A 17,309-nucleotide genomic window follows, 5' to 3' on the forward strand; every position below is an offset into this window, starting at 1 on the left:
CCATTTTGGTGGTAGAGAACCATACAACTATTGATTGTCTGAAGCTGGTCTCATGAAAGCACTTGCTTTGATACAACTTAAGCACTATTAGAAAATGAAATTGTTTAGGATCAGAATATATTCTGTCCTGTTTTACTAACTATAGATTAAATCAAAAGAAGATAAAATTTGATTTGGAGTTTTTAAAGTGTATGGTTATAAATTCCCGCCTCTTAGGCTGCTAGAATTTAGAACTGGGGAGAACTATTAAACATAGGGGAGGGGTGCCTGGGTGGTTCAGTCAGATGAACGCCCAACTCTTGATTTTGGCTCAAGTCAAGATCCCAGGGTCATGGGATTGAGGTCCCTGTGGGGCTCTTTACTGGGCATGGAGCCTGCTTGGGATTCTCTGTCTCTGTCTCTGTCTCTACCTCTCTTCTGCACCTTTCCTCTGCTTGAGCTCACTCTGTCTCTCTCTAAAATAAAAATTATAATTATTATTTTAACTCAGGGGAAAATCACTGGGAAAGGTTAATTTGCTCCAGGATCCAGAAATAGAGAAGGGCTAGAAGCTGCTGTCCTTTCTGTCCTCCCTTCCTGCTGTCACCCGCACCTTGTGGGGGTGCACAGAGAGGGCCTCGCTAGCCCCCCCTGCAGTCTTCAGACAGATGTTTCTGGTGGGAACAGTGAGAGTCCCCTAGTATGTCTCCTTCTCAGCCCTTCCATCCTCTTCGGCATAAATTTTTGGACAGAATTTTTTGGAGGCAGGGTCGGTCTGTTAGAAAACAGCAGCCTGCCATCCCGTGTGGCCTTCCTCAGCACCGGCCCTATCAGACCCACACTTAGTGAGTCATAGAGTTTCCTCTGAGGCTGACCTGTCACTTCTCAGTCACCCAGTTACGAGGCACCGGAGGCCTCGGAGATCGTGCGAGTGTAGGTGCTTATTGCAAAAAGCTGTCAAAGTGGGGAAGTTTCAGGAAAACTAATTAAGTCACTGACAGCATGATTCGGTGAAAGGGGGAGCCATGGCAGGCCCTAGCAAATCCATGGTGAGTCATTGCCTTAAGCGAGAGTATGAATATGAATGCACAATTACCGGGAGCTGCTCATTGGCCCCAGCTCACTCCCCGCAGGTCAAAACTGAAGCTGCTTATGGAGTAGACTCACACACGGGTCCCTCTCCAAAGCCTGTGCAGAGACTACCGTCTTAATTTGCTTGCTGAACAATTAAGAGCTTCCCCACAGAGAATGTGGAGGTTTATACCATATATGTCAGTACAGCCTAATTTGAAAAAGTTGAAGACAGAAACGAGCATTGCCCGTGAAAAGTATCACTTTGCGTTCGTAAATATTCCGTGGAACAGGAAGCCTGTAATCTCCATTCAAGGAAAAGGTCTGTGCATTGAAGAATTTTGTTCAGTAAAGATGCATTTCATTTATGTATGAATCACACATTTTACAGAGGTTTTGAGAATTAGGTTTTGGTAAACTAAGTTGTATTTGAAATTCAGTGAGAATGCTTGTTCTCTAAAGAGACTCTGTGCTGTGTGGTTCTGCAAAGACACCCCATCCATCTTGTGACATAGAAAAAACCACTTCCAAATTTCTATGATTCATATTTCAGATCTTACAGTTTTTATTAAAGCTGATCCTTCAGAATCTCTGGAAGCTGTATCGAAATGAATCACATTGGGAAAATGCCATTTTAAAGGTGCTGAATGTTCTAACTCTTACTACCAAAGACCAGGTCTCCCAAATGAGAAACAAAACAAAGTAAAACAACAAACATCAAACAAAACCCATGAGCAAGACTAAAAGAAATTATATGATTAATTGAAACATGAACTTTGCAGATAATATATTCTGCCCCCTTTCTGGCTTCATACCACAACAGTAGGACTCTTGTTTGGGAAAGTCATGGATAGACCAAGATGACCATGATAGACTGAGGTAAATAGGTTGGTCATCAATTATCATCACGTAAATTCGGCACTTGTGGAGAGCTGGCTTCACTTATTTAGGCAATCGGTTTATGATGGTTTAGGACGATGATTCTCAGCCCTGGCTGCACATTAGAATCACCTGGGGACCTTTTGAAACGCACTGATGCCTGGACCCATCCCAGAATCAGAACTACAGACGGATGGGGCCAGGGCATCGGGAACGTGGTTAAAGTTCCCCAGGTGATTCTAATGTGCAGTCAGGGCTCAGAGCCACTGAATTAGGAAATCACCACTTGAAGATCTGGCTTACGTAGCATAGCAACAATGCTGTACCCTCTGGGGTAGTATTTCTCTCTCTCTTTCTCTCAAAAAAAAAATAGAGTTATGGGCCATCTAAGCTGCTTGTTAAAAATACAAATTCTGGAAATCCCCACCCTAACCCCTTAGAATCTGCACTTTGAACATGCTTCTTGGGTGATCCTTTTGTACTAGAAACACTGGGAACCACTTCTTTAAGATGTTCAATATTGAAGTATCACTGAAAACTTAGAAAGTGCCTGTAATATCACATGACTTTTGCCCACCTTCAAATGCAACAGTTATCAAGCTGGTTATGTGAATTGTTGTAAGGTAAGTGACATTGGCTGGTTCTCACTCTTTAGAGTTTCCTGGAGTGAGGGAATCCCCTTTCTCTAAGTAAGAACATAGTTTCTGTCCCTTCTGTCCAGCAAAACTCATCCATTCTATACTCTTTTCTCCCAGAACTCAAACACTGGTCAACTGATTGGTGAATTTATTCTAGTCAGTGCTGTCTTGTTTTTCCCACATAATAAATTTTGTCAGATACCAAAACAGAAAAGAGTACAATGGTGTAGGGTCATATAGGAGGATGGGCAATGGCATCAGACACCCTCCTGGTATACCAAGTGGAAGGTTACCTACCCAATTACAGATCATCACCACCCTTTTGATGAGTAGGTCTATATCTCTGGGCAGTTTCTCAGTTCTTTGGTTTTATACCATACCAATACAAATCACCTCACAAATACAATCCTCTGCAGAAGGGTCAAATCATTGACAGATGTTGGGTGAACTGATGTCTCTAGGACAATGAAGGTGTTTTCTGAAAGGCAGCTTGCAGATGAAGTAACCCTCAGACAAATTTGAGAGCAATGCAAATTCATCTCAACGGCAAAACGTTCTTTTGTAAAAGGGAAATCAATTCTTGTAGTACATTACATCCTAAATAGCTTCTGTGAGATTACTCAGGGTCTATATAGACTCAGCAGTTACACAGGCTAAATAAATCCAATATTTTAGTTCATTTATTCCAGCATTTAATCTATATTTTTCAAAATATTTCCTGTGAGGACTGAGTTTGGGGCAGATAGTCTAGATTTTACCTTCCTGCTCTCTATCCTTATGTTGTAACAAGGTAGGATTAGCTAGTAAATGAAAATTTGAGACCAGTTTGTTATGAAAAACCAATGAAATGCACCCATTTGGGTGGAAAGAGTAAGGAGGAGGAACATGACACAGAGCTGACAGGAAGGGTTACAAAAGGAACAGCATAGTCTGAGTCCACTTTCCTCTGAACTATGGGTCCCTTGGCTCCTGCTTGTCCTTAGGTCCTGTCCTGTTAAGAAAACTCACGAGAGCTAAGATACATGCATGGGGTTTACCATTCCTTAAAAAAACTAGCATAAGACTTCTATGGATCACGAGGCCAGTTATTGAACCCGATGACACAACATAATGCCAAAGAAGCTATAATCACTGGTTTACTTTCAGTATCTATGGGTCATTTTTTGTTTTTGTTTTTGTTTTTGTTTTGGTTAATGTTTATTTATTTTGAGAGAGTGAGAAAGAGAGAGAGAAGGAGAGAGCATGAATAGAGGAGGGGCAGAGAGAAAGGGAGAGAGAGGATCCCTAGCAGGCTCTGCACTGTCAGCCTGTAGCCTGACATGGGGCTCGATCCCATGAACTGTGAGATCATGACTGAGCTGAAATTAAGAGTCAGATGCCTAACCGACTGCCCAGGTGCCCCACAATGGGATATTTAGTTTCGTCTAATTAGAGGCTGAAGATTTCATGCTGATTCCATTCAGCTCTGTCATAAAGGTGTGCTTTTATTTATAAAGGAGACTAGAGAATTGAGAATAAAAGAGTCTTTGATAACTTGACACTTTTTAGTAAAGATATAGAGAAAAGAACAAAAGGATGGCCAGCCACAGAGACTCTGGCTGTTTCCAACTGTGGTATCACTAGGTATTTTGTTCCTTCATAATATAAACCATAATCCTCACCCTAAACCCTTGGGGCCTGATGTGTTTTTAAATATGTTTTTTTTCAGATTTTGGAAAGGTAATACAATACATATATTGCATATTTTGTAATATCCTCAGAATGATCTGGTAATGAAACACAATATTTCTGTAGCAAACATATAAATATTCACATTAGATGGGAAAAATGCTGCAAACAGTCTCAAGTTTGTTCAGACTGAGTTTTGCTGCCAAATGAGTTGTGCCAAACCTAGGAAAAAACTCTCATTTTTAAGCGAGTTTTAGATTTGGAAATGAAAACAAGGGATTAGGGATATATACCCATGTATGTCTCCAAAGCATTCAAGAATCTACTTACATTTTCAATGTTCACTAAGTTCATTGGGTAACTAATCTCATACATTATTGGCCAAAAATACACTCTCCTCACACTAAAATATTACCTCTAATTACTACCCTCACTGATTTGCTCCACATATTTCTAGTGACTTAGTGATTTTATTACTTCTGGGTATGGTAAGCCATTCAAGGCTCAGTTTCCTCTTTTAACAACTTGCATTTGGCATTGTGCCTGGCACTGAGTGCTTGCAGCTTGCATCAACCAGCGAGCTTCGGACTCCAAGTGAGAAAATGATTCTGACTTAAGCAAAAGGGAGTTTCTTGGGAGAATCTGGAATTAAAAGAACAGTTGAATGATCGAGCCTGCAAATCGCAGGGATAAAAAAGAAAAGCTTTTGGATTGAGATTGGGGATATTTTATCAGGACTTCTCACCTCTGCCTTTTAAAATTGTGAGTCATCGGATCAAGCCCCAGACGAATCTGAGGGGCTGAGCATGGCCCCGGTGCCCATCACTTGGTTAGGAGACAGCCTGACACATTCAGGGAATGATACTCCCACCAAACCTGGGCAAGGGGTGGGGGGGGGGATCATCCCCCCGGGGAAGTGGGGTGCTATCATAAGAGGAATCAAAAGCTCTGGTAGCATGACAAAGTAAACCTAACAGAAGTCCTCTATAGATTTCAAAACGCTTTCCGAATATTTTTCTCAATTCTCAACTTTTTAGGGATATGCAAAGTCCGATTTTTTAGGCTGCTCTCATACAAAACTTGATTCGTCCCCATGAGCAGGTTAGCTGTTTTCCTCTAGACATTCCTCAACATTCCACATCTTTCTTGAGCACAGAGGGTGAAGGTACTTGCCACTGCGTTTTGCTTGATCTTGGTACAATGAATGAGTTACTTTCAAAGTGATTTTTTAACAAGGAGTGTTTCCTGCCAAGGCAATACTGACAGAGGGAAGCTTAATAGTAGAAATTACTTCATTAATAAGAAATGCAAATACTTCACCTGAAATTTACATAGGAATAACAAGCACATATCACATGGATCAAGAACCAAGGAAATTAAGAAGGCAAATGAATATGGTCTTTCCCCACTCATTTACTGCTTACAAATTTTTAAAGGACCTTCTTAAATTCCTTAAGCCCCATGTCTCTTTAAGTGGCTTTTCATATTGCAAGTGATTTTTACGGGCAGGTGCTGACGTGCGCCTACAATCTCAGTGTGGATTGGTGATAATACACATTTCTTACCTGATACTCATATTCTGTGAAAGGCGACAGTTCAAAGTCCGTGAAAGAGGTTGAGCTTCCGTTATAGGTTAGCACTGGATTCGATTTTCCGGGCTGAGTTGCTATTTGTCTTCTGTACAACTCATAATGTAAAACGTTTCCATTTGGCTGAAGCGGTCCTGTCCATAAAAGGGAAACCAGGGGCTGGAACCCCCCTGGTGCCATCCGTACCTCGACATGTGGAGGCGGTTGCACCTGGGGTGCGACCTCAGGGGTCTGTGTGGATGTCCAGTCACTTGATGCACACCCCAGCATGGTGCAGGCTTGAATTCGTACTTCATACCTTCAGGACACAAGGCAGAAACTGCCCATTATTGGCAAAATAGATTTTCACGGAAAGGATCTTTAAAAGACTGTTTTTCGAAGAGAAAAAGACAACTAAGTTCATGTTTATTCTTATCTACAGCTAGCCTTTTTAAAGAACGACAAAGTTCTATTTCCATGAAAATTTTAGAACATGTTAAATCATCCTGGCTTTCCAAACTAAAACAGATTCTCATCTGTCCGGAAAGGGGTGGGCACAATTCTTCCCTAAACAGGAATGTAAGGAATAAATGAACTTTCAAGATTCTCTCCAACATAAAAAAAATTCTGGTACGCTGCAGAGTTACTTAACACAGTGATGACGAATGTGCATCTTGGGGGGTATGAACCAGTTTTCAGTAGCCTTGGGCTTCTTCTACATCTGCAGCTGGGGCTGAATGATTCCCCAGGAATGTTTCCAGGTCATGAAGGAACATCATGGAGTTAAAGTCTCCGTGGTAATAAATCCCCTCACCTGATACCTGACATCTTAAAACAGGCTCTCTTACACCACAGAAAGACCTTTTGGGGCCAAAGTTAACCCAGCTACACGCTAGACTATCAATCATGGAGACACCTTATCACCATCCAGTTAAACTCAACCAATCAATTATGTTTTGCCTCGTAGTTGGTCTGCTGCTGCCTAGAAAGTTCTATTTACATAGCTGGGACTTTCCCTTTCCAACAAGAGGGGCTTTTGTTAGTATTAAGTGCCTATGGCTGCACGTAAGTGCTCTTTTCCCTCTGTTCCCATGCCCTGCTGATTTTACGACATCCTTGGTTTTCCCTCAAGCCACAGCCACCTTTCTTTCCATCTTTGTTTCCTTTGTCTCCTACCTTTTCCTCTTCTCTTTTCTGCTTTCTCTCCTCTTACCACTGCTTTCTGTTCTCTTCCTTGCTTTTTTTCTATTTCTCCTTCCCTCTTCTTTTTCCCACTTTCCCTTCTCCATTACACTTCTTTTTCCGTCTTTTGTGACATCTTTCATTCCCGCTTTCTGCTTCTCCTTCCTGTCTGCTCCTCCCATGCTTATCTCCACCGTGATGAGACTACTGGTTTATGGGCACATCAGTTCGTGGGTGCATATGGCAGATCTGACTCCAAAACAATTCTGTGAAGTCAATTGTCCACACATGGATCGTTTTCCAGATTATCTGTGGCAGTTTTAAAATTCTGGCTCATGTGCCTTTTGCTACTTAGAGGATTCCCAGGCTCCTTCTTCCTACTGATCAGCTGGAGGTGCCCAGGAGGACACGCTAATTTGCAGTATCCAGTAGACATTAAGCTGCTAGAAAAACCACAAACTACATGAAGTCCAACTTCATGTACAAGTGAGGGGCTGTTTTAAGTCATTTATTGTCACTTACATCTTCAATTAGAGTAGAGAGTAAAGAGGACATCTCTTATCCCCTTAAATATCATCGTTAGGCTTATGAGGCTATCAAGCTTTTTTCCCCCTCCCCAGCCTGTGAGAAGTGCTCCTCTCACCTCTGGAAACTTTATTCTTCTCTAGAAATCTTTCTGAGTAAGAGTTTCAAAGGGGAGCAACTTGATACGATTTTTAAAGCTTGCAGGTACCAGTCAGGTAAAAAAAGAAGTCAGAATAAAATGTATAGCTGTGCAGCTAACCTGGGTCTCTTTAATGCCCTGAATCAGAGTCAGATAAAAGGCAACTCACACAGCATGTGGATTAGCTATGAAAGATACCTACGGAAGTTTTAATTACTGTTTAATATTTAATGCGACCTTAAATAATTGTCATGAGTAGATGCATAAGACCATGAATGTTTCATTTAAACAGCACTATATATCAGAGATAATTATAGGAGGGATCTAATCTACACATCAGTAGATTACAATAATAGCTGAATTTTAGCAGTGGTGGTTGGAAATCAACACTCTTTCAGCCTTTAATTTTTTTTAAGTGGTTCTGTTCATTTTACTAAATTTTAAGCATAAAATGTCTTTTATTACTCTTCTCCTTGGGGATGTAAGTTACTTAAAATGTGATGGGGAAAGATGCCAAGTAATTCTTTAAGCTATAGGAAAAGGGCCAGTGGGAAGGTTCCTTCGTGTAGAGAGAGACACACATCCATGCACGTCAGAGAGCCCAGAGTAGGATCAGTGAGACACATGAGCTGGCAAAGTGGCATCGTCCTCGGAAGTCATGAGATCAGAGCTGGGGAAACCCTAAGGGGATGACGGTATAGAGTCAGATGAGTCTCATTATCCCCGGCACAAGTGCTGGATTCCGTAGAAAAGGCTCTCCCCAAAACAAAATTTGGGTCAGTCCAACTCTGGCTGGTAATAACTCTCACTGGCACCTTTTTGATCTTTAAAATAATACCCAATTTTTTTCACAGCCTGGGTCAGATAACCCCATTTGGGGTCTCAGAACTGTCTAGGGGCCTGTGTGTTTTCAGGAGGGTCTCAACTCAGGGAAGGGGTCCCATCTCTGTATCGCTTGTCCCAGACATTGTGGTGAATTGCAAACATTTCTGAAAAAAACGGACTCTCAAGATACTACCTGCAAGCATTTTGCTCTCTAGAAGTTATGCAAACAAGCTTTGGCTGGATGAGGATGTTGTTAGTCCACTGTCAGTGCTTACATGATCAGGGGTTGGGGACATCCTACATCTCGTTTTAGAGTTTTCATTTACACTGTGTAAGGGCTTACACTATAGAAAGGACAGTGTTGCTCTTAGAAAACCCGGAGTCGACCACCTACCTGTGAAATGGCTTCAGCTGGTCTACTACGAGTGACTGTGTGTCAAAAGACTTATGAGTTGTGTTTATGTGTATGGTTTTTGTTTCTTTATCAAATAGCTCTCGGAGAAAGAGGGTGTAGTTGACGATATCGCCATTTGTCCTCACTGGGGCATCCCAGTTGACTGAAATCTCTTGAGGGCCCTTGGCCTTCAATTTTGGGGGTTCTATCCCTGAAGGCGCTGAGGGGCTGGTTCTGTCTTTGACGAGTGGACTCAAAACCCCACCTTGGCTGTTGTTGGCGGCCACCGTGTAGCCATACTCCACACCTGGGGTGAGAGTGAAATCATGATAGCGCGTTTCCAGGCCAGTGTAGACAATGGTTCCATCCCGTCTAAGTTCATAACTTCTGATCTGGCCATTTGAGTTTCTAGGAGGTTTCCAGGTGATCTCTATTGACTCTGAGCCTGTGACTTGCAGTTTTGGAGGGTCCATGTTCTGCGGTGGGGCCTCCATTGTCCAGGCAGATTTTGATGCGCTAGCTGTACAACCTCCTTTTGTGCAGGCCACCAGGGAGAAATCATACTGAGTATAAGGCTGCAGGTGGGAAACCAGCAGGGACAGGCCCTGCCCAGCAAGGTACTCCTTCCCGTCCAATCTCAGCAAATATTTAGTGATCTTTCCATTTTGAATTGATGGCGGTGACCACGATACATTTATTTGGGTAGCACTGATGACCCAGAGAGCTGGAGGGCTGACCCCGGCTGGAGCTGCCTCGAGGGTCGTAATGCTGGTGGGTTTGCTTGAGGAGCAGCCTCCACTTGAACAGGCGATGACCGCATAACTGTATGTGGAGAACGGAAGCAGCTCTTCATCGGTATAATTGAAAGTCACAGCATCAAAGCTGAAAGGATAGAGCACTCCGTTCCTTTGAAGTTTATACGACTGGATAATACCATTAGGCTGTTCTGGCGGGATCCAGGAAATCAGCAGTTTTGGGGGATTCGTAGATGCATAGGCTATTTCAGGGGGAGAGACGCCTTCTGGGGGTGCCTGCATTGTCTTTACCACACTCCAAGAGCTCCAGGTGTGACCTGCCGAATTCCAAGTGTGGATTTTATATTCACACCGCGTCCATGGTTGCAAACCAGTGTCAGTATACATAAATGTGTTCCTTCCTGTATTATATTCCGTGAAAACAATTTTCTCATCGGCCTTGATTGTCTGATTTCCCCAAGCTTTTCCCTCAAAGCACCTGCGAATCACTTCATAGCGAATTATCTTTCCATTTGGGTGTATAGGCTCAGACCAGCTCAGCTCAATGCTTGTGGGTCCCACAGACTGGATGGTAGGAGCCAGCTGAGAGTGGGGAGGAGCTTCATCTGTCCACAGAGGCTGGGGCACTGAGTGTGTACAGCCAGCCCTGGTGCAGGCCTCCAGGGTCAGTGTGTAGAGAGTGAAAGGGTCCAGGCGTCGGAAGAGAAACTCACGATTCAGGCCCGCGTACTCAAGGATACCCTCACTGAAGACGTTGTATGCCTGTAGGAAGAAGAGAAGCAGAGGGAAAATAAGCCTATGTAGCCTATGTGTAGCCTATGATTTCTTGGTGTAGCTATTTTGTCCCTTTTACCCTTCTCACCCTCCAATTTTTCCTTTTGATGATCCCAATCCAGATGAAGCATTCTGATATTAGTTTCGGGAATGTGCTCTTTTCCAGTTACTGTAACACAAAAAGTCCACAAAAAGTCCACAAAAAGAGGAACAATAGTTTTCTTTGCCTTTTTTTTTAAACGTTGGATATCATGTAAGCACATATCTAAAAGCTAAGGACTATTGAAGCTGATTCTTTGGCTTAAAAAGTGCTCATAGGGTTTCCTCTTATTTTTGTTTTTTAAAAAGGAACAGTATTCAAATACCCTGTTTTATAGATGACAAGCACTTTGGGTCTCATTCTGAGTGGGGTAAGTAAGAACTATCTACATTGTCTCCTACTGCATTTACTGGGAAATGGAATTATAATGCTTAATCATTTGTACCAGGGTGCCAAGCCTGAAGATGTCTGTGTATCCATGTGTGGGCACACATACATGCACATATATACATATGGATGTTATACATATATACACAAATGTAGATGCAGACTTTGATGAGTAGAAGGTGGAGAACCCCTCTCTCCCCCTCCCCGTATTCTCTCGCATGCCTTGGAAGAATTGACTGCTCCTTTGGAGCAAAGTGTTCTTTTGTTGGGGAAAATCCTCTGAGCACTCATTACAAATGTAGAGCAAATTTTCATTCCATGTTATTCATTGTTCTTTGGGAAAGATGGGAAGTAACTCAACTTGAATATAGATGTTTTTGTATAGTGATTTCCTACCCTCTTCCAGCCTCAGTGCACCTGAGAGATACGATACATTCTTGGGGATGGTGGTGACTCCCTAGGGTGGCGTCCCTCAAGTGGGGCTGGGACGTATATCAGAATCTCTTGGGAGGCAAATCTAGTTTGAAACATTCTCACGGGGAAACTTAACTTCGACTGGACTGTTGATATACTTTAATGTTATTTAAGATGAAATAGCCTAGACTTTTGGAAATCTGTTTATGTTGGACTCCCATATTTCAGTGTGATTTTTTTTCTAGTTGGGATCCTAGTGCAAGCTCACACCCCTGAGGGAAGAGAAATAGTATATTTTCTGAAGAAAGCTCAGCTTCCATAATCAAATTGAAAGCCTCTATGAGTCACTGAGCCCCTTCATATTCACCTAGCAAATCTCTATCTAGTATTAAATTTAGCTTTCCCTCTGTACCTTAGCTTCTCTCTGGGTTTGGGAGAAAACACTCAGATATGCTGACTGGTCTCACTTTAAATTTCTTACTATAAATGTTAAGTGGGTGATTCCCACTTGTAGTCCTGTTCTATTCCTCTGTATGTTTGCTCTTTCATTTTCCAAAGTGATGCTTTCATATCTTCTCTTTTCCCCAATACCTGCCAACACCCTCTTCCCTGTCTCACAGGTGGCTGTTGACAGAACCCTATATTTGATTGGGAAAACAGAAGCAGTCAGAAAGGAATATTCTCATGTTATATATGATCGTCACCGTATCCATGTGGATCTAGACTTACACTGTTCACCCTCCTTCCTCATTCTATGGATGAAGTATCTCTGCCCCTGTGTGGCCCACCTGAGCCCTGGATCCCATGTCTCCCTCTTCCTACAGCTCTCACTCCTGCCATCATTCTCATTATCTCTTGCATCACCGATTGATCTCCCTCTACTGGGCTATTTCCATTAGTGTTTAAATGTACTCTAGTATCTTTCATTGATTTTTAAATAAAACTTCTTGACACTATAGTCCGCCAGCTACTGCCCAGTTTCTCTGCTTTTCCCCTATACTCCTTTAAAGAGTTGTTTATCCTCAATTCCTTCTCTTCCCATTTTCTCCTCAGGCCATCCCAACCAGGTTTCTCATTTCACCACTTGATCTCCTTGTCAAGGTCAAAATGATTACGTCATTTCCTGATCCAGGGTGACTTCTCTGCCCTCATTCCACTTGATCTCTCAACAGCATTCAACAGACTCTTGCCACAGTTTTGAGATGCCCCACTCATCTACTTTTCCTTCTACCTCACCTGCCTCTTCTCAATGTTCTTTGCTGGCCCCACTTCCTCCTCTAGACCTCCAAATTTTTGTATTCCCCAGAGCCTGAGCCTAGTCTCTCATCATCTTTAGTTATATTCTCTTATGCCTGATTTCCTCCAGGCACATGGATTTGCACACCACCCATATACTATAAATACCTATAAATATAGGTATATTTATGTTCGTGAAGAACTGCCTCAAGAATTCTAGATTTCTACCTCCAACTGCCTACTTACCCCTTCAAACCTGTAGAATTTCCACCCTTACTTACCCAGTCAAGGACTCAGGGCCTGAACTATTCCTTTTCATTCATATTTCACATCCAGTCCATTAACAGATCTTGTGAACTTTGCTTTCTGGATGTATCTCCACTCCACCCATGTCCTGTACCCTCACAGCACCCACTCATTCTACCCTGAGTTTTTAATATCTCCTAAACTCAACTGGTCTTCTTAGAGTCCATTTTCTACATAGCAGCCAGAGTGATTTTGAAAAACATGAATTTGATTATGCTACTCCTTTGCCTGAACCCTCCAGTAATTTTTCATTGCACTTAGAATAAATTCCAAACTCATCACAGCCCACAAGGTTGGGCACAGTCCACCTCCTACCAATCTGCCAATCTCATCTTTCTCTCCCTCCCAATGCTTCAACCACAGTGGCTTTCTTCCCTTCATTTGAACACACCAAGTTCATTCCTGGCTTCAGGCCTTGCATTTGCTGTTCACTTTGTCTGAAACATTTTGCTCTCATATCTTCACATGACTGACTCGGTCTTGTCATTCAGGGCTCAGCTCAAATGTCAACTCAATTCAAATGATCATCCATTCTAAAATAGCCTGAGCAGGCATAATTATATTATTCTATTTAATTTTCTTTATAGTATTCATTCTGCTCTGAAATTCTCTTGTTTATTTGTGTACTAGCTTTTTGTTTGCCTCTCTGTACCCCCACCATTCATGCGCACACACACACACACACACACACATACATACAGGTAAGGTGTGTGATAGCAGGGATCTTGCCTGTTTTGTTCACTCCTGAATTAATGCCTGGTACTTAGTAGAAGCTCAATAAATATTTGGTGAAATGGAAATGAAGATAAAGGAGTAGATATTCCTATTGTCAATCATGCCAGGAAAAGGCAGACACCAGAATGGGAAACAAACACTCACAAAGGGAGGTACTTCGGTGAGTGTGAAAAGAGAGATTCTTTTGTCTGATGAAATCTTAGGGCTCTGGCTTGGATTTTAAGACCACGGATCCTCCGGGTTCAGCCTCCTGTACTAGAGTAGGGGAAGTCAGGCTCTGTCACATGTAGCAGGCTTGTAGAAAGCAGCCTACTTTTGCTGCCTGTGGCAGGCCTGGCACTCAGCTGAGAGGCGGCCATTGGGCTAAGCAGCAAGGCTGTTACATGGAGGCCCACGAGGATGGGCCTGAGCCTGTGAGCGCATGACAGTTCTAAGTTTTTGCTGTAGGTAGTATCTGCTGTCATCTTCCTTACAGGGTTTTTAGAGAAGCTTTCAGCAAAGTTACAGCTTAGTCTTAACTGTTCTGTGTGGAATTGACAGGGGACTCTTTGCCATCTTGAGAGGGAGTGGTAAAGGAAGGCAGAGGGTCTAGAGCAGCTGCGGGCTGGGGAATTCTGCAGAAGGTAGGTGATGAGGGCCTAACTGCTGGTCCAAGACTAGAGGCAGTAATAGACTGACTGGTAAGTCCCCCTACCGTTGGAGAGGAACATTAGAGAGGGAGACGAAGGCTGGCTTTCACATGGGTGATTATTCAAAGTATCTAAATGCAGTCTGATAATGGAAATGCAACTTTCTTTGTGCTCATAGACCAGTGAAACGTGAGACATGTATGACATTAATAAGACGACTCCTCATGGTTCTGTATGGAGGTGGGGGAGTCAGCAGACGTGTAGGGCTTCCTGTCCTCTACTTAGTGAGCTCTGCTCAAAGTGTAAGTTAGGCAAGTCTTGAGTAAATAACTGGGCAGGGTAATTCAGGAGGCAGTAAGAACAATCATTTAGGGTTCAGTTTTAGCGTGACTTCCTGACTTCAAATTGCAATTCAGTCATTTGCAATGTGGGCTTGGGCAATTATTTAGCCTTTATTATGCCTCATGAAGTTTAGTGGTAGCTACCTTGTAGTGTTGATGTGAAAATTAAATGAGATAATCCACAGAGTGCACTTAGCTCAGTGTTGGGTTCATAGCAAGCATAACACACGGGAGCCAGTTTTCTCTGATCTATGATTAAGTGCCTGGAGGAGCGATCAAGGAGAATTAAACCGACTGTGAAGGGTGTTTTCCCACAGTGACATGATGGCATGTCAGGGCTCATCTATTTATCTGGAGAACACCAAACATGCCTTCATATTCAGGGTAGACGTTACCTTAATCACACCATTGGTTTTTACAGGCTCTGACCACTGTAGCAACAATGCTCGGCCGTTCTCTTGCTGTTCCACTGTGAAGTTGCTCAGTCCACTTGGGGAAGATTCTAGGGTGTGAACCATAGTCCAAGGGCTTGAAACTTCTCCTGCCTGGTTTGTGGCCACAATTCCAATGTGATATGTTGTGAATGGTTCTAACCCAAACAGGTGGGCTTGATGGCTTGTACCCTGTAATGAAAATTAACAGGTTAGTTTTCTTTTAGGAACTGCTCATAATTGCTGGGAGGTCATTCTCTGACCAAGGTACGTGAGCAATGGCAGCACAAGCATCACAACAGAGTTTTGAATTATTAAGAAAACAATGTGGGTTTTTTTCTTGTTCTTCCCACCTGCATGTAATATCTAATGTGTGATTTCAGACATTTGCAATGCATAGATCAAATAGGATCCTTGCCTTTACAGAGCTGGCAACCCAAAGGATGTGATATATAACATAAAGAAAGAGTCTTGGGGCGCCTGGGTGGCTCAGTTGGTTAAGTGTCTAATTTCGGCTCAGGTTGTGATCTTGAGGTTTGTAGGTATGAGCCCCGCGTCGGGCTCTGTGCTGACAGCTCAGAGCCTGGAGCCTGCTTCGGATTCTGTGTCTCCTCTCTCTCTTCCCCTCCCCTGCTCATGCTCTGTCTCTCTCTTTTTCAAAAATAAATAAACATTAAAAAAATCTATAATGCTTCAGGTCAGTGCTGTATCTATCTCACAATGGAGACCCGTGGCACCAGGTTGCAGGACAAAGAATGGGATAATCCTAAGGGTTTGGAGAGTTAACTGAGACAGTCCTAATTCTTTTTCATTAATCTCTTATACTATTTGTTTATACCTCCCCAATCTCCCTCTTGCATTCTCTTGGTGTATATTTATATTTTACAAATGCAATAAAACAAACACAAGAAAACAAAAACAACAAGCTACCTGAACTATAAATGAACAAACACCTTAGAGAAGTCTACTAGTGATAAATATGTGAAGATATTCTCATTTGTTAAAAACACCATGACTAAAACTATAAAACTTACCAAAAGTAATTGTTAGTTAGGCTTTGAGAACTTGGTTTTTGTTGATTTAAAAGGAAAAAAAAAAGGATAGCAGAATTAGTTTTTTTTTTTCTGCTTGGGGAGAACATTTAACATATTTTACATCACTAAAAACCGGAACTAAAAGTCTTCATGTTTGAGAGAGCCCAGGGTGCTCTTTCTACATCTGGGCCAGATGGATATGTCTGTTTACAGATAGCAACTATGACTGCAAGTGGACCAGTAATGTGTCTATGGGTAAACACACACACATGCACCCAGACACACACACACACACACACACACACACACACAGATACCCAGAGACACACAGACACACATACCCAGAGACACCCCCGCGCCCCCCCCCCCCCCCCACAGGACTTTCTGTTTTGTACAACACTCATTGAATGTGAATAATCATGAGGAAGTTTTGACTGGTTTAATGGGATATTCACACTTAACGGTGTGTGAGATCAGGTTTAGTTTGTTAGATGTTTAAATATGACAGATAGCTTTCAATTGTCCTTTCCTCTCTTGTTGCTGGGTACAGGAGGAAGAATGTGAGGTAGGGAAGAGGAAATTAGTTCTAAGAACAGGTACCAAAAGCATCAAATGAAGTTATGTGAATGGAAATTCTCCTTAATTTTGAGACACCCAAATATAATTTTGAATCTAAAACAAGTTGGTAAAATTGAACTGAAATATTTTCCAAAAACCTTGTTAGACAAAACCAAAACATCATAGAGATAATTTTTGAGACCCTTTCCTCACATTCTTGGTTATAAGTTTCAACTGTTTAATGTCTCTTCTTATGTGTTAAACCAAGCAAGAAAATATAATTGCCTGTATTTATCAAAAACTTGTAAGTTAATTTTCTGCTCTCAATAAGTCCCATTATGATATTACATGCTAACCTCTTGAAATCTTTTAATATTTAAACATTTGCTAAGCGACCAGACTCTGAAACAAATTTTATAGAAATACTAATTTCTCTTTTTTAAAATATTAAAAGTTAGATCATAAATATTTAAAACTTATTTCTCCACAACATTGGATTGGTCTTTTAGATAAATATAGCACAGAACTAGAATGTCCATAATGAATATTAAATCTGAAGATGCTACAAGTCCCGATTACAAACATTCTTTTCTGATAAATGATTCCTTTTCTGTAGAAATAGGGCAAACATGGGCAAGATTAATAATGCAAAAAAGAAAAACTCTTTGTTCAGAATATCCAGTAATAGATGCCAAAAAAGCATAAGCTCCAAAGCAAATAGTAATCACCTCTAACAGATTATATATAAAAAAGGTAGGCTGTTGGGGGACATTTAGAGATAGCTTTTGTCATAAGAAACAT

The 17,309-nt window shown here is 41.9% G+C and overlaps 1 protein-coding gene across 1 annotated transcript in view; it reads right to left on the reverse strand.

The window, feature by feature from the left end:
• The window catches only part of USH2A (usherin), a 733,950-nt gene that overhangs the window by 41,877 nt on the left and 674,764 nt on the right, over positions 1-17,309 (reverse strand). The window contains exons 61-63 of the mRNA XM_049634559.1: positions 14,881-15,108; positions 8,869-10,385; positions 5,801-6,122 (exon numbers count right to left, since the gene is read on the reverse strand). Of these exons, the coding sequence (XP_049490516.1) occupies positions 5,801-6,122; positions 8,869-10,385; positions 14,881-15,108 (2,067 nt within the window). The remainder of the gene's footprint in view (positions 1-5,800; positions 6,123-8,868; positions 10,386-14,880; positions 15,109-17,309) is intronic.

The sequence above is a fragment of the Panthera uncia genome, chromosome F1 (assembly GCF_023721935.1).
Source record: "Panthera uncia isolate 11264 chromosome F1, Puncia_PCG_1.0, whole genome shotgun sequence".
Lineage (NCBI taxonomy): Eukaryota > Metazoa > Chordata > Mammalia > Carnivora > Felidae > Panthera > Panthera uncia.